The sequence below is a fragment of the Amblyomma americanum genome, chromosome 9, assembly GCF_052857255.1.
Source record: "Amblyomma americanum isolate KBUSLIRL-KWMA chromosome 9, ASM5285725v1, whole genome shotgun sequence".
NCBI lineage: Eukaryota > Metazoa > Arthropoda > Arachnida > Ixodida > Ixodidae > Amblyomma > Amblyomma americanum.
Window position 1 is genome coordinate 18,157,563 of NC_135505.1, and position 24,073 is coordinate 18,181,635.

At 45.0% G+C, this 24,073-nt stretch overlaps 1 protein-coding gene across 1 annotated transcript in view; it reads right to left on the reverse strand.

Moving 5' to 3' along the window:
• The window catches only part of nau (myogenic-determination protein nautilus), a 240,917-nt gene that overhangs the window by 172,066 nt on the left and 44,778 nt on the right, over window positions 1-24,073 (reverse strand). Inside the window, exon 3 of the mRNA XM_077637212.1 lies at window positions 4,876-5,004. Within this exon, the coding sequence (XP_077493338.1) occupies window positions 4,876-5,004 (129 nt within the window). The remainder of the gene's footprint in view (window positions 1-4,875; window positions 5,005-24,073) is intronic.

Sequence of the window (24,073 nt, forward strand, 5' to 3'; positions counted from 1 at the left end):
AAAATGGGTATGTCTTGGTTTGCTTTACGAACTTTGAATTAATATTGCCAACACCACATGATAATCAAATTTTTAATGAATTAATTAATTTTTCAATATCACTAGGGTCAAATAAAAGAGGAAGCATAAAGTCAAAGTTATTCCGCTGCACAGTGCATGTAGTATCCATATTTGATGAAGAAAAGTTGAGTGAAAATACTTTATGCAACACTACAGGGCACTCAACCGTGTGTAGAGGTTCACCAAATTCATTGTGAAGTGAAACCGCACTATTTTGGTGGGGTTCACAGTATTACAGAATTTCTTTGGGTTTCCTGATAGCATGTTGGGCAAAGAGGTATTGAAAAAGCAAATTTTAGTGTCATGTACTGCTTTCAAGTAATCGGCTTCAGTGCCAAATATGCGCTCCAGCGGTCACTGCGGTTATTTGCCTTTGCGGAACGAAAAAGGCGTTTATTTTTATTCAGGAGACGTTTAAGTGTTTGGATAATCCACGGAGTGATGTTTCTAACAGGCACATGTTCCTTCAGCAAGTTTCTGTTCTCCCGTTTTAAATAATTGCCAATTTTCTTGTAGGCTTTCTAGTTCGAAGCCTTCTAGATGCGTGTCTAAATAAATGTCTAGTTTTTCGTTTATAATCATTAAATCTGATTTACCGCAGTCGCGAATGTCTTTCTTGCGCGAAACAGATCGCGGGGATAAAATTTTCAGTTCGAAGTGCAACAAGGAATGACCGCTAAAACCTTGAGGACATAAAATGGGACATACAAGTTCCGGATAAGTCGGTAAAATCAAATCTAGCGTGTTAGCTGAATCTGCTTTTTGTCTAGTCGGTGAAGTGACAAGTTGTGTTAAATGAATACATGCACACAGGTGCCTTGTTCGCAACAGGATGAAAACGCGATGGGCTTCTTTTTCAAAGACGTTTCAAAGAAAACCAGCTTGACGTCAGAAACAAAAAAGTGACTTCTAACGCTCTCGCCAGCAAAACACGGCTCACTTGATTTACTGGGATTCCGCGCGCATACTCGAGAAAGAGAAATCATTACCTACTCGCCTCCTCAAGGAATCCCTTCACAAACAAATCTCAAGTCAAGCGAATAACAGGACACGGGGCAATCTACCTGATTTATACATCCACACGATACGTAACGTTTTTCCTACATAAGCAGCAGCCCATCTCGTTTTCATCCCGCCGTGAACGAGCACCCGTAGTGGTGCCGAAACGTCATTGCTTTCACGTTTTTCTTATATGACGTTGGCGAGTGTTCGTTTCTGGAAATGCTGAATTTCCCTCGCCAGACGGGTTTCCGTCGAACCCTCAACTCTGTTAGGTGGTGTGTACAGGTGTCCCAACTCCCCTTGTCGAATACATGATGCAATTGCATGATTTCCTTCACAGCAAGGTAAATGCCAGAACTAAGCTGATATTAAACGGCGATTTCAATCTTGCAGGAATATAATGGAGGAATATAATGGAGAAAAAGAAAGCTGTGACCTCTTGATTAATCTAATGTTTCGTTTTTCATTATCTCAGCTCGTTAATCGTCCAACAAGATAGGAAGGGGACGCCACCTCAGTACTTGACCTGGCATTTGTTTCGAACGAATGGTATCTCGCATTATAAACTGATTTTACTGACCTTATGCGAACTAACGTCACAGGCGTGTAACAGAAACAATCCTTACAGGAAATTTAGAGACTAAAGTAGAGCAGTTGATGTGAGCATCATACACTGTTTAGAAACTGCTTTTGAATATTTCTCATTATTACCGTCATGTGATATTAATGGTTTGTGGGTAAAATTTAAAGATGTAATAAATCATTCTAATGAGTATTTCGTTCCCACAATGCGTAAAAGAACAAATAGGAAAGCACCCTGGATCACGCGCAACATCATCCACTTCAGCAGAAAACTGGAGTGGACGCGCAGGAAAAAACAGACTCCTTTGACCATCGCTGACGTTGAAATTAGGACTGAAAAAAAAAAAAACAAGGGATAACTTTTTCTCTAATACGTTAACAAATTTTATGCACAACCAGCCGCTAAAAATTTTGGCGCTATCAGGAACACAAAACCGAATAGCTCAAATTGATATAGCTGGTTCTGTCACTTATGATGCACACGCTATCGCTAACGCTTTGAATACTCATTTCCAGTCTGTGATCACACGCTCTTCCCGCCCAAGTGCCCTTTTGGTTGAATCTAATTCAGCGATGACAGCTATCTTTATGACTGAACCTTGTATAATTAACCTCCTTTTAAACGTTGACATGAAAAAAGCGTCTGGTCCCGATTATAGTTTCAATGCATTCATAAAACGATATGCCGTGAAATTAGCTCCATTGTTACACCGGATTTTTACGGCGTCGCATCAAGCAGCGGCACTGCCTTCAGACTGGCTCGTCGCAAAGGTAATCCCAATACACAAAGGTGGTAACAGGTTGCACATAGACACATTTGGCCGGTCTTCCTGACTAGCTCTTGTTGCAAATTAATGGAGCACATTGTTAACAAATCCATCTATAGTTATTTAGAAAAAAATAACCTAATCTACCCCAAGCAGCATGACCTTAGGAAAGGCCTTTATACGGTAACGCAGCTTTTGGAAATAGTCCATGACTATGAGGATACAATTCCGGAGATCAAGCAGACGATATATTTGTAGATTTCTGTAAAGCTTTTGGTCGCATCCCTCACTGTGAACTGATTGAAAAGCTCACACTTATTGGTATTGACTCTCGTTGCGTGGATATCAGCTTATCTTTCACTCTAATCGCTATATATATCTCTAAACGATGCTGAGCCTGACAGCCTTCAGGTATTTTCTGGTGTACCACAGGGGTCCGTGTTGGGCTCATTGCTATTCCTGGTATATATTAACGACATCCCATCATGTGTTGAGCTAACGTAGCAGCGCTACATGTCGCTGATGATTGTGTTGTTATTTATTCGAGATATTCGCCGCACGACAGTGTCACTGCTCTGCGCAAACAAGCTAATATACCGACCCTAATATCAAGACGACGTGCCGCGGCCGTTAAGTTTATTTTTGTCCTTTATCACGGTCACATAAACATAGATAGTGCAAAATATATCATGGCACCTTTCCAACATTCGGACCGAACAAATCATCTTAAGCGCTTCAGGCCTTTCTTTGCACGGTGTGACACATTTAAATATTAATTTTTTCCTTCTTCCATTGAAGCATGGAACCGTCTTTCAGAAGGGATTGTGAATGTTGACTCCGCTGGTTTGCTCGAAAGTAACTTCATTTTTTCATGAGCAGGTCTACCTACTATTGTTTTGTGTTCCTTGCATCTGCGCATTTGAACGTTTTTTTGTTAGGGATCGCTGTCGAATCAACTGTTTGTTGTTGCCTCTTTCACATAGCATTATGTGATTTGCACTGTCTTCTTTGCGGTGTTTTTAAGCTTGCTTTTCTTTCTCTGCCGCCCATTATTAATGGAACAGGAAAGTTTTTCATTTCCTTCTTTTTCTTTACCGTTGCCTAGCATTATCTGCGTAAAAATTGGCCTTTTTGTTCTGCGTGCTTTTTGAAATAATCACTCACATCTCTCGTACTGTCTGCCTTGTGACCCACTCCTGTATGAGCCTGTATAGGCTCACAGTATCTGTAAATAACTAAAATAAATATTCAGAGCTGTCAGCTTTTGAAGAAACTGGTGGTTTGTTTGCACTCGTCCTGTTGTGTGTTCTCACTTCGTGTCGCCTTTTATGCGCATAAACTTTGATGGCATTTCAAGCGCACCAAGAAATCTCGCCCTGTAAAGTATAAGCAGTCTTTTTTTCCTCACAACAGCCAGCGACTGGAATGGCCTTCCATCCGAAGTGGCGACATTCGTCATTCGTTCACTGCAAATCTAGGCGTTGAGAATCATAATTATTCGAAATAATACCATTTTGCCAGCCCACTTCTCATGTAATGTTCGTTGTGGGTCTTTGAAAAATAAGTAAATAAATAAAAATTGAGCGGCTAATTGAAAATGACCCCAACGTCAGCTACGGGCGGTGAGGATCGGTTGTCGATCACAGACTTTCATGTGACTCTAAGAATTGTACGCCTTTCTTTGAGAAAATATGGAGTAACAAGAGGAATAACTGAAGCTCAAAAGGTACTTCTGTTAGGACGCACATGTGTTAGCACTCGATCCGCATTCCAACGCGATAAAAAGCTCGCGCATCTGAGAGGTTTACCCTGTTTGTACATGTATTAGCGTCCCATGTTGTGGCCTGAATGTGGCTCTCTAGACGAATAAAAATTATTGGAAGTTAGCCTCGTGCTGTTCGCCTCCATTTCTATGTCGTCGCCTTCTGCTGGGCTGCAGTTTATCCACAATGCACAAACAACCCCAAAAAGCCACGCAGCTGTAAAGTGATGCCTTTCTAATTCACAGATGCAGTTTCTATAGCAAATACTGGCTGTCTGCTTTTAAGCACAGGGCTCGAACGGCACCAAAATGATTAATTTCTACTTTTTTTCAAGCTCTCGCCGCCTTTGCGACATTAACTTATAATGCATTCTATCCTACCTGAAACTCGTGACACAACTTCAGAATATATTACTGGAAAAATTTACACACGCGGAAACGGCACATGTTGTTGCATTATACAAGAAATTTGCTCTACAAGCGGGCCGCGCGAAGCACGGAAGGTGGTTTTCGTTTTATGTTTTGGAATAATAAGCACACAACTCGCAAGACAAATACGATACCGATACTCAAACAATCGACGCGCTGTCGAAGATGCATATTAAGAAACTTCGTGTGAACACACGCGTTGAGACAGCACTGACTCATACGACGCCACAACAAAAAACTTAGCTTTTTTTTTGTGCACACCGTAAAGCTTACCTGCGGCGGCCTGGCATGGACTGCTTTGGCGCTTCCGAAAAGTCGGCTTGCTGTCCGCGCGCCATCGGCCGCCTCCAGCAAGTCTTCCAGACCTTCGATGTACTCGATGGCGTTTCGCAGTATTTCCACCTGCAGAAGCGACGATGCAATGAGACGCACGACACGCGGAGCTCGAACGGAAGGGCTCAGTGACTTCTTGCGTGGCTCCGAAGTTCTTAAAGGGACTCTTAAGGGGTTATGAGCCCAAGATAGAAAATAGAGGAAGAGTACTACCACGTGCTTTGTTTAGGAAAATATTCCCGCATAATGTTTTCAGAACAACGCGCAAAGCGTCATCAAAGCATGAAATTAACGGCAAACTATAGCCACCCAATAGTGACGAAGAATGTGCTCCGCATTATCAGCGCTGCCACCCATGCATCCGTGACTGCTTGTCAGCACAAAAGGCAGCGTGAAGGCTGCTCGAATAATTCGGAACAGACCTAAACTATCTCATCAAGGCACCACAACCACAAAAGGAAATAACTCATTGAGGAAGCACAATACCCAAGGACTAAAAAAAATCACTTCTTTGTTTTGCTACTTAGTTACGCAAGCGAACATGATCACAAAATAGCGCATAGAGACGGGACACGAGAGTAGGCATGGTTTCCGGTCACCAACTAGTGACTATTGTCAGGTAGCTAAACAAATTTACGATGCATACCGTACGCGCCGTAATCAAGGTTAGAAATGAATGGAAGTGTCAGGCCAAAAGCTGAAATTTACAAATGTGCATAACAGCACATGCATTAGCTAAATGCAGGTAGTGCTGGGAATTTTCGATTCGCGTGTGATACGCCGACATTACTTACATTGCAGCATACCGCGAGATCGGACAGAGTTGGCACATTGCGGCGCAGCGACGAATCCTCCTTAGTGTGGATACCTGCTCGCGTTGTCGACCAGCCAGCAGTGCTTACGTACGCGCGTACGCCAAACATTCCTGATGACAGTTGTTTGTTTCGCGCTTTCAGTGCACTCCTATTTACATGTCTGCCTCTTATGAAAGGAATGTGAAAACGAGGTCATCATGCAGTAAAAGAATTAATTGTTCATGGCCAGTATGACGTGGTGCTCCACGACATCCTCCACACGTCATCGGCACTTCAAGTCCTTTGACACGGGGTGTCTCCACCACAGCGACGATGGCGCGTAAGGTGCCGTTTCAAAGCTAAACGAATAGGTGGCTGCTGTCAATACAACTGAATGCAGCAGCCAGACATTGTACATTGATAGGGCATGGAAGCACCGAAAGAATGGGAGGCTCACGCGCGCTCTTCTTCGTCATGCAGTTGCTCTTCTTTCCGGCTGCCGCCTGGGTGGACCATGGCCAAGTGCATCCTTTGAGCGCGCTCGCCATCAACGCCTCTGCTTCAGGGGCATCCAGCATTGCCGCTCCACCAGGATGCGACTGGTTGACAACTTGCCGACATGAACAGCTTCAACATTTCCTGCCTCATCACGTCCTGCCACAGTCTATCGCAGCCGCAGGATCATTGACAGTCCCCACTGTGCACCATATAAAAGCATGTGCTGCGCAGCCGCCGCTCATAGGGCATGGAAGCACCGAAAGAATAGGAGGCTCACGCGCGCTCTTCTTCGTCATGCAGTTGCTCTTCTTTCCGGCTGCCGCCTGGGTGGACCATGGCCAAGTGCATCCTTTGAGCGCGCTCGCCATCAACGCCTCTGCTTCAGGGGCATCCAGTATTGCCGCTCCACCGGGATGCGACTGGTTGACAACTTGCCGACATGAACAGCTTCAACATTTCCTGCCTCATCACGTCCTGCCACAGTCTATCGCAGCCGCAGGATCATCGACAGTCCCCACTGTGCACCATATAAAAGCATGTGCTGCGCAGCCGCCGCTCATAGGGCATGGAAGCACCGAAAGAATGGGAGGCTCACGCGCGCTCTTCTTCCTCATGCAGGTCAGTTACCAGTTCAAACTACCTTACCACTGCTTTAAGTCAGATGATGCCTTTATAGTCGTGCTTCCATGCCCTGGAGCCTTGTTCGAGCCTTTCTGTTCACTTTTATTGCTTTTGTGTGGGGACGTAGAGTGCAATCCGGGTCCTGACAAACAGACTCTTGCGGAAATTCTTAATACACTCAAAGATTTAAGCGAGCGCTCAATCAGGATGGAAACAGTGCAAAAATCGGTAGCCGAGACGGTGACTGAACTGAAAGACCAGCAAAGAATCGCTTTTCAAGCTATTTCCGACATAAAGACCCGGTTAGACGTTGTTGAAGGCCAGACTTCAATGCTTCAGCATTGGCAGGCCGATTTTAATGAGCTAAGCGATAAAGTTAACCGTCTTGAACTGGAAGCCTGCGCAATGCGCCACCGATTAGACGACGCAGAGGACCGTTCTCGACGCGACAATCTGCTTTTTTACGGAATAAAAGACGATGAAAGTGAAGCGTATGCTGATTCTGAAGAGAAATTTTTAGGGGTCATTGCCGATAAACTAAACCTCAGCTTAGCAAGTGAAAGCATTTTACGTGCGCACAGGATCGGTCGGTTTGTAGAAGGAAAAACAAGGCCGGTTATTGTCAAATTTGCTACCTATAAGCACAGAGAATCAGTTTTCGCAAAATGTTCCATGTTAAAAGACACTGGCTTTGCTCTCAGTGAGGACTTATGCGTTGCCACACGCAACATTCAAAAAAAGCTAAGAGAATACGGTAAAAGCCTGCATAAACCATATAAACTTGGGTATAAGAAACTGCATGTCAATGGAAAATGTTACAGTTATAATCAAGTAGATGACATTGTTTTTGAAATCGCATCCTCGAATACTGCACCGATGAATGCTTCTGCATCACCTAGATTTCTTCGTTCTGGACGCCAACTACTCCCCGATAAGGATAAGAAATAGGAATGCGCGAGGGGAAGAGATGCCACATCATCGAAATCAGAATTTTGTGTTTGTTATACTAACATTCGAAGTATTTTTCGTAAGAAGGATGAATTATGCACCTTGATTAACGACCTCAAAGCAAATGTTATTGCATTAACTGAAACGTGGCTCAGCAGCAAAATATCTAATTCAGAATTGTTTCATTGCGATAAAAAAAATATGTTGTCTACCGCAGTGACCGCACTCAAAGAACAGGTGGTGGTGTTTTGCTCGCAATTGACGAGCAGTTTGATTGTCACTGCATATCAATTGTTTCTGATATTGAATTTGTGTGGTGCTGCGTGAATTTAGGTTTCAGGAAAGTGATCATCGGCGTTTGCTATCGCTCCCCTTCCAGCGATATGTCATTCTGTGATAGCTTGCATGACAGCCTGAATCAAATCACTGTTCGATATCCCAGCGCACAAATTCTACTTTTGGGGGACTTCAACTATCCCAACATTATCTGGTCACACACGTTCCCTTTTTCTAACCCACCGAGCGCAGAAACTAACCAATTTATCACCATCTGCGCAGACTTTGGCTTGACACAAATCGTCACTTCACCCACACGTGTTACTCAAAATTCATCCTCTCTTCTAGATCTTGTATTAACGACTGCAGAAGATTGCACGTCACCTGTAATACATATGCCTGGCCTGAGCGACCACGATGTATTACATTTCACGTTAACTCATGAACACGTACCTTCATCAAACCGCTCCAAAAATATTAGGGACTACAACAAGGCTAATTTTCTTGCTATTAATGATGAACTGAGCTCTTTTCTAGACATATTCTTGCCTAATTACCTCGAGCGCTCGGTGGAAACTAACTGGTGCATGTTCCGAAATAAGGGATCTGAATTGATTAACCGACATATTCCTCTTCGGCGCGTCTACTCGAATAACCAAGCTCCATGGTATAATCGATATTTAAACCGCCTTTCTAACAAAAAGAAGACTTTTTCGAACTGCTAGGAATTCATTAAAACCTGAGCGATGGACTGCATATAAATCAGCTGCCTTAGCCTATTCCCGTGCACTAAAGACTACTAAATTTTCTTTTTTTAATGTAACCCTCCCGAACATCTTAAAGTCTAATCCTAAACGCTTCTGGAGCATAATAAAACCTAGCACTAACGACAAAGTGTCATTACTTTCAGCAACTGGAAATCCCATTCCGGACCATCTTTGTGCCACTTCACTAAATGACTCTTTTGTCCAGTCATTTTCTTCCTCATCCGTTGATCGCCACCATCCCAAACTCCAATCGTGTAACTACTACTGTATGGATCCAATTGTGTTTGACTCTCATGGCATTATACCGATCATTAATAATTTAAAACAAACATCTTCTAGCGGAATCGATGGCATTAATAGCAAATTTCTTCGGAATACTGTTGAATATACATCTATCATTTTGGAAAGCATATTCTCACAGTCGTACCATGATGGCGTACTACCCGAGGACTGGAAAACTGCTAAGGTCATACCTGTACATAAAGCCGGTGACAAACAGAACCCATCTAACTATCGACCCATCTCTCACATCAATACCCTGCAAAATAATGGAACATATAATTCTCACTCACCATGTTAATTTTCTTGAAGATAATAGCTTCTTTTCTCTGACTCAGCATGGCTTTCGGAAAGGTTTCTCCTGTGAAACTCAATTACTTTCCTTTACTAATGATCTGCACTTCTACTTAGACTCCGCGTTTTCCACAGACTGCATATTTCTCGACTTCGCTAAGGCATTCGATAAAGTTAACCATTCATTACTTCTATATAAACTCAACATTCTAAATATTGACCCTTCTGTTCTGAACTGGATTCGCGCGTTTCTTTTTTCTCGCCTTCAGTTTGTGCATGCTAATGACACTAATTCTTCTACCGTGCCAGTTGGTTCTGGGGTTCCTCAAGGATCTGTCCTTGGCCCTTTACTGTTCCTGATTTATATTAATGATCTGCCTGCTACTGTTAACTCTAGGATTTGTTTGTTTGCCGACGACTGCGTGATTTACCGTAAAATAACTAACGATTCCGATATTCGCTCTCTCCAGGTCGATCTTAATAACATACTAGACTGATGTCATAATTGGAAAATGGAACTAAATATTAAAAAATGCAAATCTATGAGAGTTTCACGTTCAAATACTACTTGTCCTCCTTATTTTCTTCACAGTCATCCCCTTGAAAGCGTAAGATCGTACCGGTATCTTGGCATACATATAACTAACACCCTGTCCTGGAAACTTCATATAGAACATATAGCATCTAAAGCAAACAAAACGCTTGGTTATCTTCGAAGAAATTTTACACTTGCTCCATCTTCATTAAAATCATTATTATACATGACCTACGTACGACCGCAAATGGAATACGCTTCATCTATATGGGACCCTGGACAGGTCTCACTGACACAGGTTCTGGAAACTGTCCAGAATCGTGCAACTAGATTCATTTTAGGCAATTACCATCGTACATCTAGCGTCACCCAAATGAAAAAGTCTTTAAACCTCCTGCCCCTAGCTACCCGCCGTAAGCACTTCCGCATCTGCCTATTCCATAAGATTTTCTACTCCAATTTTCAACTTCGCTCTCGATGGATTCAACCAGCACCGTTCATTTTTCACCGTCGTGATCATCAACACAAGGTCACAGTGCCTCATTGTAACACAGTGACATGTGCGCAATCATATTTTCCGCTAACTTCTAAAGAATGGAATTCCCTACCCGCATCATTAACTAGCATCACTGATTCAACTCAATTTAGAAGAATACTTACCACTCTGATTACATAATGATCGCTTTTATATTTTATTGGAGTGTTGTGTTCCCCACGTATTAGTATTGTTCTTAAACTATTTTATTAATCTGTTCCGTGTTCATTTTGCTCACTTCTTTTTATCCTGCCTCCGTTGTTCTATAGTTTTGTATGAATTGTGCTTTGTTTATTTTTCTTGTTAACAACTGCCCTTCCCCTCTGAAATGTACTTTGTACCTTGAGGGTATCACAAATAAATAAATAAATAAATAAATTCCTGCCAAGCATGTCTGGGATCTGATAGGTACACAAACACGAGTCGGCTTGAAGGCTACTGCCAAGCAGAGTGCTACTGCCAAACAGAATGCAATATGCACAGGCCATTTGCTATACGCATGATCAAGTTGTGAGTATTTTCGTCTTGTTTTGTTAATTGGTTTTGAAAAGTACATCTAAAGGATTTCTATACAATTCGTGTTTCACTGCTGAGTGAAGAGCCCAAGCTTTAATGCTCTAACCAGCGTGTCTGCACAGACGTACTGGTTCAAATGCCACTACTGTAAGCGATCATTCGTTTCGAACAAAAAACTTCAAAAGAATCACTGCGGTCTTGGGGGAGTCTGGTTTTTCCGGGTTCAATAAACCAAAAGATCAGGCAGGCTCACGTAAGCGATGCTCGACAATAGATAATATTCACACTATCCATCAGCTGATAGAGAAATGCTCAGAATATAACCAACCTCTTAATATAGTCTTCACTGATTACGAAGAAGAATTTCACTCAGAGGAAGCACCGGCAGTAAAGTAGGCATTGCGGAATCGGGCTTTAGAAGAGTCATATGTGAAAATACTCATAGATATCTATAACGAATGCACAGCTACCATAGTCCTGCATAAAGTCAGCAATGAAGTTCGAATAAGGAAGTGCGTCAGGCAAGGAGACACGATCTCGCCAATGCTATTCACCGCGTGTTTACAGAAGGTATTCCATGGCGGTATTCCATTGGGAGCAATTGGGAATAAGAGTAAATGGAGAATACCTAAATAATCTGCGATTGGCTGATGACATTGCCCTGCAGAGTCACTAGGGAGGTTAACTGCAAATCATGATCATTGAGTTAGACAGGCAGAGCAGAACGCTGGGTCTAAAGATGCACATGCACAAAACAAAAGTAATGTTCAACAGTCTAGCAAGGGAACAGCAGTTCAGAATTGGCAGCGAGAGCCTGAAAGTTCACGAAGCAATACGTCTACTTAGGGCAGGTAGTGAGAGCTGATCCGGATCATGAGAGGGAAATGACTAGAAGGATAAAAATGGGGTGGAGCGCATATGGCAGGTTCTCTCAGATCTTGAATTGCAATTTACCAGTATCCCCCAGGAGTAAAATATACAGCAGCTGTATCTTACCGGCACTCACCTGCGGGGCAGGAATGAAGAGGCTAACGAAAAGGGTTCAGCTTGAGTTAAGGACAACGCAGCGAACTATGGAAAGAAAAATGATGGATGTAACGTTAAGAGACCGGAAGCGGGCAGAGCAAGTGAGGGAACAAACGCGAGTTAGTGACATCCTAGTCGAAATCAACAGGTGAAAATGGGCTTGGGCAGGGCATGTAATGTGATGACAAGATAACCGCTGGTCCTTAAGTGTAACGGAGGGGATTACAAAATAACGCAAGTGTAGCAAGGAGCGGCAGAAAGATGGGTGGGTGAATGATATTAAGAACTTTGCATAGATACGGTAGCAGCAGCTTTCAGAGGACTGTGTTAATTGGAGAGACATGGGAGAGGCCTAAGCCCTGCAGAAGGCGTAGTCAGGCTGATGATGAAAAATTTTTTTGCTGTTCAACTTTTAGGCTATTGCGCATTCGTCACCTTCGCTGCAATGAGCAAAGTCTGAATCAGAGAACTGCAAAAATATATTACATGATAAAACATGAGTATGTGAATATGCGCCATTGTCACACTGGTAATTAACTTTGCTATTTGCGTAAGCCCTTGCGCTCTCTCCTGCGCAAGCACACGAGTTAAAGATTAAGAGCAGAGTAAGGGCAACAAATTTTACATGTAAATCTGTGAAGCGGAATATACTACCAATCATTATCATATACGCCCTAAACCATCAAGATTCCCTACCTGCACCACGGTGTTTTGGAGCTTAGTGATAGGTTTTGATAGTGGCATGATTAAGAAGACAATTCATTTTTTTTCAGGAGAGTGAATAATGAGGATAGCACCATTTCTGTAACCTGTGTTGTAAATATTCTCATAGTTACGCTCTCTATAAGACTTAACTCAGAGGTCTCTAATTTCTTTAATTAATTTATTGTTAACAACTGATAGCTCCTCCAACATCAATCGAACTCCACTGTATAGTATACGTTCTTCTGTACATCACTGCTGAAACAGCACTGGCACTGAAACAAAAATTTGATGATGATGATGATGCTAGGTTTTTATGGCACAAGGGCAACTAAGGCCAAAGAGCGCCAAACAGAAGGTTTTTGGTCGACTCAGTCTAAAATGTGTACAAATGATAGCATTAAAACCAAGTGTATAAGGCCCAAGAGTAGTGAGTATGTGCATGATTATAGAGTCTGAAGAGGGTGCCTGAATATCTGGTGGAATGGCTTAAAATGATGTATACTGCCTAACACTTCTTCTAAAACAAAAATTTCTTGTCTTATTTACGAATAGCTGTGCATCACCTCAAAATAAACTGAGAAATAATTGCATTGGCAAACGAGGGATAGGGACAAAAAATTGAAAGTTATGAAACTTCCTGCTTCATAAATCACAACACGCTAGCATAAACAAACGAAAATACCGGTTAACAATAATTACTCGCGCGAGATCCTTCAGAACTGAAAACTTCCTAAAGCTAGTGTTAGGCACGAGGAACACGAATGAGAGAAGGTAAATCTGAAAAACCACCAACTTAAAGTGGATGGAGCAATTTGCCCATGGGACGGTGCTACCTGTGCTTTAGTCTACTCTCCGCTCATTAATGCAGTTAAGGACACAGTGACGTCCGACTGCCATTGATAAGGCATCATGGCTGCTGAATCTTAATGCCCGTAGTGTAGTAAATAAATGCGGCGAGCTAGAAGCTCTAATCTTAGGTCGTAATCTTTCATCATTAGCCTGACTACACTCACTGCAGGCCACAGACCTCCCCTATGTTTTTCCAATTAACTCTGTATTTTACCAGCTGCATCCACCCTTTTCCCGCAAACTACTTAATCTCATCCGCCCACATAACCTTCTGCCACCCCCTACTACGCTTACTTTCTCTTGCAATCTAATCAGTTACCCTTAAGAATTAGTGGTTATCTTGCCTTCGCATTACATGCTCTGCCCAAGCCCCTTTGTTCCTCTTGATTTTGACTGGGATGTCGCTAACCCCCATTTTTCCCTCATCAACTCTGCCCTCTTCCGGTCTCTTAACCCATCATATTTGTTTTTCATGACTCGCTGCACTGTCCGTAACTTAAGCTGAACCCTTTTCGTTAGCCTCCACGTTTTTGCTGTGTAGGTGAGTACCGGTAAGATACAGCTGTTGTGCGCTTTTCTCTTCAGGGATATGGTAAACTGCCATTCATGATCTGAGAGAACCTGCCATATGCGCTCCACCCCATTCTTATCCTTCTAGATATTTCCCTCTCATTATCCAGATCAGCTGTCACTACCTGCCCTAAGTAGACGTATTCCTTTACCACTTCCAGCCACTCACTTTCATTTGTGAACTGCTGCTCTCTTGGTAGGCTGTTGAACATTACTTTGATTTTCTACATGTCAATTTTTAGACCATACGTTCTCCTCTGCCTGTCTAACTCACTGATTATGATTCGCAGTTCACCTTCTGAGTGACTCAGTAAGGCAATGTCATCAGCGAATCGAGGATTATTTAGGTATTCTCCATTTACTCTTATTCCCCACTGTACCCATTTCAAGCCTCGGAATGCTTCCTGTAAACAGGCGGTGAATAGCATTGGCGACATCGTGTCCCCTTGCCTGACGCCCTTCCTTACTGGAACTTTATTGCTGGCTTTATGCAGGACTATGGTAGCTGTGCAGTTGCTATATATATATATATATATATATATATATATATATATATATATATATATATATATATATATATATATATATATATATAGTGTAAAGTGCTTTGCGTAGACCACGAAGGAGAGGAGATCAGAAGCGTAGAGAAAAAGGAAGCTGGTCGGTCTGATCGGTTTGAGCTCTGCGCCCCGTCGCTAAATCTCTTAAATAAACACCCCAGACTCACTCAGTGCCTGCTGAGTACGTAACAATATATTGCCACAGTGCCGATCAATCCAGTGGCGCCGTATTTAGATGGGACTTGCCATGTCTTGCGCACTCGAAGGGCTGGGGTATTGTCGTCTTTCTCGCTCGAGCTCCCTGCTGTCTTGCACGCCCAGCACGTCTCATTAAACCTGGTCTGTGTGCTTCGACTGTTTATCGGTGACATATTTGGTGGAGCAGCTGGGTAGCGTCCCATGTACTCTGACTGCGAGGACACTCTTGACGCCAGTTCTCCACGCGTGTACAAGTCGAACTGCCGTCTCCGAGGCCTAGAACCGGAGTTCGGCCAACTGACAGCGCCGGTAAGGGCCGTGACATCTACTGCCGCTAGCCAGACAACTCAGAATTCCGGGAATGCCCCGCTATTGGTCCTCTGCGCACCTCGGTCGCCGCCACCGTTCCACGGGGACAGGTTCGAGGACGTCGAAGACTGGTTGGCCAGCTTTGACCGAGTGGGGGGTTTGAATCAGTGGGACGGCAAGCGCAAGTTGCGCAACGTCTACTTCGCCCTGCACGACTCGTCGAAAACGTGGTTTGAGAACCACAAAGCTTCCTTTATCACCTGGGAGGCTTTTCGTCAAGAGCTGCAAGCGACATTTACCAGCAGCGATAGAAAAGAGAAAGCTGAAATCGCACTGCACTAGAGATCACAGCACCCGAATGAGATTGTCGCGATGTTCATAGAGGACATGACGCTAGTGTCCAATCGGGCCGACCCTGCTATGCCGAAGCCTCAATGCCACTTTATGCGTGGCGTAAAAGAGCAGCTATTTGCGGGACTGGTCCGTGACCCGCCAAGGACAGCGTCGGACTTCACCAAGGAGGTAAAGGGTATCGAGCGCTCTCGGGAGGAACGGGGCGCGCACTACGGACGTCAGGCTACTCTAGCAGCCGCTTCCCAGTACACGCCTACGTCGCTGCCCGCCGAAGAGCTTCGGGAACTTGTAAGAAGCCTTGTGCGCGAGGAACTGGTGGAACTTCGTTTTGAAGCTCCACAGGCCAGCGTCGCTGCCGAAACGGACGTGGTCCGTGAAGAAATCCGACGAGTTGTGCAGCCACCCCCAGCTCCACTTCCGGCGCCCTCCGTTATGACGTACAGCCAGGCGCTACGAAATACCGGGCCAGCGATGCGAGCCTTTTCCCCGTCGCTGCTGTTCTATCTCAGCAGTACCCAATCTCAGCAGTACCATCCGTGCCTCAGGAGTCCAGGCCCCCCGTGAGCAAAGCACACGTGTGGTGTACGCCAAACAATCGGCCGCTCTCTTACCACTGCGGAAAGCCCGGCCACATCCTCCGCCACTTTTCCTACCGCAGAATGGGTATAAGGGGGTTTTCACGTGACACACTTCGACCACGCTACGGTGAACGACCACGGGATATCGAACAGTACTTGGCTGATAACGTCAGTCTCCGACCTCGCAGCGACGCCAGTCCAGATCACCATTCCCAAGGCGGTTCTGTTCGCGCGGCCGCCCGTCGTACTCGGGCCAGTTCAGAGGTACGTCCCCACGTCGGGAAAACTCAAAATGGCGTCCTCCGGGAGTAGGGCCGCCGCTACTGTACCGAGCCAAGTCAGTGAGGTGAACTATGAGGTTCTCCTCCAGGGAACAGTTCGCTCCTCTAGATGGCCGACCTCCAAAGTCGTCCATGTCGCACGGATGAAGCCGTACCACGCCCGCTAGCGCTCCAGGCGTGTCCACACCAGCCGCCAGACACATGCGACGTCCATTGTCTTCCTGCTTCTCAGTCCTGCTGCACCGAGTCGTTGCCCTTCAGAGAGGCGGAGTAATGCCACAGTACCAAGCAATCCAGTGGCGCCATACCACGGCCGAACTGTTTTAGATGGGACTTGCCATGCCTTGCGCACTCGAGGGGCTAGAGGTTTTCGTCTGCTTCCTCGCTTGAGCTCCCTGCGGTCTTGCACGCCCAGCACGTCTCATTAAACCTGGTCTGCGTGCTTCGACATTTTATCGGTGACGATATCTTCCAGTATTTTGACATTAGGTCCTTCTCTGTCGAATGCTTTCTTGTAATCAATGAAGGCTGTATGTAGAGGTTGGTTATATTCTGCGCATTTCTCTGTCACCTGATTGATAGTGTGAATATGATCTATTGTGGAATATCCTTTACGAAAGCCTGCCCGATAATTTGGTTGATTAAAGTGGAAGGTTCCCCTGAATCTATTAGCAATTACCTTAGTAAATACCTGGTAAGCAAGAGACAGTGAGTTGATCGGTCTGTAATGTTTCAAGCCCTTGGCACCTCCTTTCTTAAAAATTAAGATAATGTGTGCATACTTCCAAACTTCTGGTACGGTCGAGGTCAAAAGGAATTGCGTATACAGGGTGGCTAGTTTTTCTAGCACGATCTCATTTAGTCCAACAGATCTACTGTTACCTGATCCTCCCCAGCTGCTTTTCCCTTTTCCATTGGTCTTAAGGCTGTCTTTACTTCCTTTTTGTTACTGGCGGCATGACGGATTGCTGTGCGCTACTGTCTCTCTCATTACCGTTCTGATTACATTGACTACTGCACAGATTTGTGCAAGAATGTTCAGCTACTGTAGCTATCTTATCCATATTGCTAATAACATTGCCCTTCTTCTCTTTTAACGCATACATACCTCGTACCATCAGGGTAGCTCCGTTCTCCAGAGCATGCTTGATTCTCTCAATATTAAACTTCCTTATGTCGGCTACATTGCGTTTATTAACTTCGATAGCTCTGCCATTCAATTCTGTCGGTAGGGTTAAACGCCCTCAAGCTTTGGCGTTTTTTGATGAGATCTTTGGTCACCTGAGATAGCTTGCCGGTATCCTGTCTAACCCTCCTACTGCCTACTTCAACTGCACACTCCGTAATGATAGCTGTGAGATTACGGTTTACTGTATGAACATCGCGATAGCCTTTCACAATTAAAGCCGAATATCTGTTCTGCAGCGATATCTTGAATTCCCGTATTTTCCCTCTTGCCGCTAACTCGTTAATAGAGTTCCTCTTCACTACCCTCTTTCGTTCCCTCTTCAAGTCTAAGCTAATTCGAAACTTTACCATTCTGTGGTCGCTACAGCGCACCTTTCCGTGGACGGCCACATCCTGAACGATGCCAGGTTTAGCGCGTAGTATGAAGTCTATTTAATTTTAATCTAACCATTGGGGCTCTTCCATGTCCTCTTCCTGTTCTATCGTTTGCGGAAGCAGGTATTCATGATCGGAATTTTTTTTTCTACCCACGAATTCAACTAACTCTCCCTGCTATTTCTAGAACCTATCCCATAGTCGCCTACCGCGTGGCCGCCAGCCTGCTCCTTGCCCACCTTGGCATTGAAGTCGGCCATCAGTAGAGTGTTTTGAGATTTTACTTTATTCATTTCCGATTCCACGTCTTCATAGAAGCTTTCAACGGTCTGGTCATCGTGGCTGGGTGCAGGCGCGTAGGCCTGCACCACTTATAGCTTGTACCTCCCATTGAGCCTAATTGCAATAGTTGCCACCTTCTCGTTAATACTATAGAGCTCCTCTACGTTGTCAGCTATATCCTGATTAATGAGGAATCTTGTGGCGGAAAATCTTCAAGCGCCGACCAATCGTTAAAAAAGATGACGTTTCGGCCCCGGCTTACGGGGTCTTGTTCACAATCGAAGAAAGACAGGAGTGAAGGTAAGTTATATAGGTTTCATGGTATGACGCAAGCAGCGGGAGTATATCGGGGGTAGATTGCCTTCGTTGCGATTAAGCGCGTTTGCCGTCGTCTGAATATAAAAAGATTCTAGGTAAAGCCTTGTCGTCTTGCTCTTTTCTTTTCCGATTATCTTCGTGCCGTCCCAGACGATGTCATGGCCCTCGGAGATAGCATGATCTGCCAGTGCGTTTGTTGACACGCGCTTGTTCTTGACATCATTGTGGTGCTGCTGCAATCTTTTCCGAAAATCACCTGTTTCACCGATATAGACATGCTCACAATCAGCGCAGGGAACCCTATACACTATTTAACGATTGGTCGGCGCTTGAAGATTTTCCGCCATGACCATACCCGACCAGACGGGTTTCGGTCGAACCCTGGATTTGATTTCAATGAGGAATTCCACACCTAGTTCTCGTCTATCTGCTAATCCGCGAAAGCACAGTATGTGTCCGTCCTTTCGTGCTGTATACGCCTTGCCTGTCCTCATAACTTAACTACGCCCTATGACATCCCATTTATTTCCCGCTAGTTCCTCAAACAGCGCTGCTAGGCTAGCCTCACTAGACAAAGTTCTAGCGTTAAACGTTGCCAGGTTCAGATTCCAATGGCGGCTTGTCCGGAGCCAGAAATTCTTAGCAGCCTCCGCTGCGTCACAGGTCTGCCGGCCAACGTGGTCAGTTGCTCCGCAGCCGCTGGGTACTGAGAGCCGAGGGTTAATTGGTTTTTTCATAGAAAGTTATGGCCAAGTAGTACACCAGGGTGGCCAAATCCTGTTCTGTTGAGCGAGTGGGTTGTCGGTTCTGGTCACCGAGATCAGGCCGCACCTCAGGACTGGTTATGCTATTCCATCGACACGCGAATTTTTATTTTTATTTTTTTCAAATCCGCTATAGAATTGCGCGGCACCAGGATTCTAACCTCCGTCCTCTTGCACACGAGGCGGACGCTCCACCTCTAGGCCATCTTTATGTTGCCGCAATCACTGAGACTTCGCTACAAGAAGACATAAACGATGATATTTCTCCTGCTTTGAATGGAGTGTTCCCCTGCAGCAGACAATCAAGAGGTGGTGGTGTTGCTGTCTAGGCTGTTTCCTAACACGATCAGTTTATCGAAATGCTGTACCCGCGGTGGAGTTCCCGCCGCTCCAGCTGCTCTTCTATCTCACGCGTCAACTCATGCTCAGCATCAAGGTCTTCTACTCATGATGAACATCTTTCTTACACATATGAAGATAAACCCCAATGTCCCAAGTTTCGCTCTACGCACTAACTTCCAACTACCAAGGGCGAGAAATTAATACGCTTGACGATGCCTTCTATTTGCCACCGTATCGTTGAGTCTTTTAAATTTGGATATGAAACAATCAGCACTGTTTATTTTTGTACAATGCAATTGAAGTTTTACCTGGTTAAAATGAAATATTCAATAGGTACTCAACTATTGCGTAATCCACATTTACATTCTGCAAACTACTAGGTTTACACTACTGTCTGCAATATGGTCTTCTCTCCCGTATTCATTGCATTTCTGTCTGTATGTTGGCTACTGTATTTCACTATATACTTCTATCATTTGTGCTATATTTTCTGTGTTGCTTTGCATTTTACTTTGCAATATTTTTATCGCAATTTTTACATTGTTTATCTTAGTAGTCTTTCTTAACCTCATTACATCCATTGCTTAGTTGCTGATAAAATTTTACTCATGTTTCAACTTCAAACTCACTTTCTCCTGGGAAGCAAATTCAAGGAGCTTCCTGTTTGAACCTGGCTGGCAGTGGCGTCGGCGAGTCCAACATGAATAGGCCAGTAGCAGCCACAGAGCAACGCGCGATGTTCTGTTCTACTCACCGAGGCAGCCTTTTTATCCCAAATTCACACTTAACGGGGATGCAGGGCAGGGGAAGACGCCGGAATGCTCCGAAACGAAGATACAAAAACATGCGAGCCTTCCGGGTCGATGGTGGACGAGGGGAGGGGGGAGGCGGATACCCTCGAAACGCAGACGCGAAGATATGCAGGTCTCGCCGATGCCTGGACTGCGCCAAATTTACGACGAGAGGCTTTGTAAGTTATTGCGACGCCTCCACTTTCAAGGCTGCTCGACGCGCAGGACGAAAGAGCTCAAAATATCAGGCAGCAGAGCTGCTGCTCATTTGCGATCGGATCGCACGTCCAAGATGCTCGGCGTGACCAGAGGAGCGAAAATAGTGTGCATTGTAAGCCACAGTTCACCAATTCCACCTCCCTGCAGGCTAGCCCGAAGAAATGGAATCTGCGCTGTAAGTATCATATCAACTACGCTCAGCCAAGTGGCGCGCGTTCGTGCTACATGCCCGATTGCACCTGGACAGTCCTCTTGAAGCGCAGGCTCCAAATTGTATGCTCCCATTGGTACGGTGATTAAAATCAGTGCATGTTAAAGAACCCCAGGTGGTCGAAATTTCCGGAGCCCTTCACTACGGCATCTCTCATAGCCTGAGTCGCTTTGGGACGTTAAACCCCCATAAACCAAACCATTAAAGTGAGTGTTTTGCGGCAGCCTGGAGTAACCGCACATTAAAAATTACACCCCTTTACCACCTGTCGCTGGGCCTTCTACTTTGCATTCTCGGAGTTTATATATCTTACGAGGGCAGGAAGTACTATTTATTTTTTATTTATTATTTTACAGGTACTGCCAACCTTACTTAATGTTTCTGGCAGCAGTACGTGGACAAATCGTGCAAAAGAAGAACAAGATATTAAAGTTAACGCACATCAACACCACTTTTGAAAACTGCACTCAACGAAAGAAATGGCAGAGTCAAGCATACCTTTTCGCTAAACTCGGGCTCAGTAACTGACCGACATTACGTGAAATCGTCTTTCACTTGCTTGCTGCTGCGTGATCCTAAGTATTTTAAAAAATCCGCGGTGCAAATAATCAGGGGTCTTGTAGGTGTTGCTTTGAACATTTGGGCCTAATCTCGAACAAAAAGCCAAGCAAAAACATATTCCACTGATGGTGGAATATATACCCTATCGCCGCATCTTATTGCTCCAAATGGTGCGTGGCCTAGTTTTCACCGCAGAGCACAGGGCGCGGTAACTGCATCACTTCTCGGTGGATACCTCAACCGCGCCGCAAGGGAATGGAGGAAGGTTCGAGTTAAACAAGAGAGAAAGGTAGTGCCGTAGTGGAGGGCTCGGGAATAATTTTGGCCAACTGGGGATCTTTAACGCGCACTGGCATAGCACAGCACATGGGCACCTTTTAGCGTTTCGCTTCCATCGAAACGCAGCCTACGCAGCCGAGTTCGGTCCCGGGTACTCCGACTCAGTAGCCGAGCACTCTAACCCATCAGCCACCGCGGCGAGTGAGTATCGAGGAAACCACGTCGTGCTGCAATGCTTGGTGCAACACAACTCGCCTATCCTCCTAGCAGGTGCTAGTCGCTCCAGAAAGAAGAGTTGCACGAACTGCACCCGCGACGGGTCACAATTTTCAGCAGTCTTGGTTGAGCTCCCTATAACATCATCATCATCATCGTCGTCATCATCATCATCACCATCATCATCAGCCTGACTACACCCCCTGCAGGGCAAAGGCCTCTCCCATATCTCTCCAATTAAACCGGTCCTTTGCCAGCTGCGCCCACCCTAAGCCTGCGAACTTCTTAATCTCATCCGCCTACCTAACCTTCTGCCGCCCCCTGCTACGCTTGCCTTCTCTTGGAATCCACTCCGTTACCCTTAAGGACCATCGGTTGTCTTGCCTTCGCATCACATGCACTGCCCAAGCCCATTTCTACCTCTTGATTTCGACTAGAATGTCATTAACCCGCGTTCGTTCCTCACCTCCTAAAACAGCTTTCGCTGTAATATGCAAGCTATTGCTGCATCGAAACATGATGATCTCGAGAGCATATCTAAGACTGTGCAGCTGGGGCCCCTCCTTATTGTTGTTCGCGGTCTACCGAGCACTTGATCTGCCCTATCGGAATTTCTTTTAGACTTGGCTGCTGAGACAACTCCACTCATTTATTACAAATTATTCCAGAGGGCAGTTTAAACCTTCAAGAATACAGATTGGATTGGTACCATTTCTGGCCCTTGCCTTGAGACGCGGTACCTATTAATGCAAAGGCCTTTATAGACTCATTATTGGCCTACGGGTATGTGTACAGAAAAGTGTCACACTATGGCTGTCAATCAAACGGGGTTGACGTGCCCTCCGAGATTTCGAGTTCTGAGGGCTACTGCGTCCTTTCCTCAAAACGCTTTCTTTTCCTGAAAATATTGTTTTCGCATTCCTCCACTTATGCCGACAAGTGTGCTCATAGTTAAATAGAAAATTTTAATGAGTCCACTAGTATATAGTTAATTGGATATTCAGTCAATTATTAATTAGCTAATAAGTAATACTAGTGGTTGCTGTATTATGTCGTAACTGGGAACTCAGCATACGATAATGCACTGCGCATGTGCAAGGCGCCAGCAGACAATGCATCTGCGCTTCAACCCACAGCGCATGCGTGTGAAGTCATTGAGTGGCGCCACCATCGCTCGAGAGGAGCGCTCCCCAGGCAATCTTGCCAGACGCCTCCTGAACGCCGATCTGGAAGGATGCCGACTGAACGCTCCCCGGTGTCTCCAGTAACCGAGCGTGCGCACGCTAATGAACATCAGTGAAAGTGTCGTGAAGCAAACAGTTGTGTAGTGTTCAATCAATATCTTGACCACACATCAGTGACACAGCAGCAACACCACGCTAAAAGCTTTCGCCTCACCTCACTTTAGATCAACCAGCCATTGTTTCTTCTGCAGGTGCGTTTTCAAATTTGTTGAATATAAAAGAAATGTCTCCTGAATCTGAAGTGGTTTCAAACATAATCCTACGCCTTCAGTTAAATGGTGTACAAATTTCTTTACACAATTTCATGACCTAGCCTATCAACTGGCTCTGTTCTATTAGATATGTGATATGTGCCACCATATTAAAAGAAATTGATGACAGGTTTAGCAATGCTAACAACAAAATATCACGCGAAAGCAGGTTTTTGCAGGTGGCGAATGGCGCAACGGGCCTAAAAGCGCGATTGAAAGCGCAGGTTCGATCTCGGCCGCGGCGGTCGCGTTTTGATCGAGGCGAAATGCTATAGGCGTCAGTACTGTACGATGTATGTACACGTTAAATAACCACAGGCGGTTGAAATTTTGCGGAGCCCTCCTGAGCCGCTTGGGGACGTTAAACCCCACAAACAAACCAAACCTTTCCTTTCATGGCTTGCGCACAGATTCATGGACGGACGGACGGACGGACAGACGGATGGATGGATGGATGGATAAATGGATGGATGGATCGATGGATGGACGGACGGACGGACGGACGGACGGACGGATGGACAAATGGACGGATGGATGGACAAATGGACGGATGGATGGATGAATGGAGTTGAAGTTGAACTTTATTTTGCAATAAAGTGTTGCG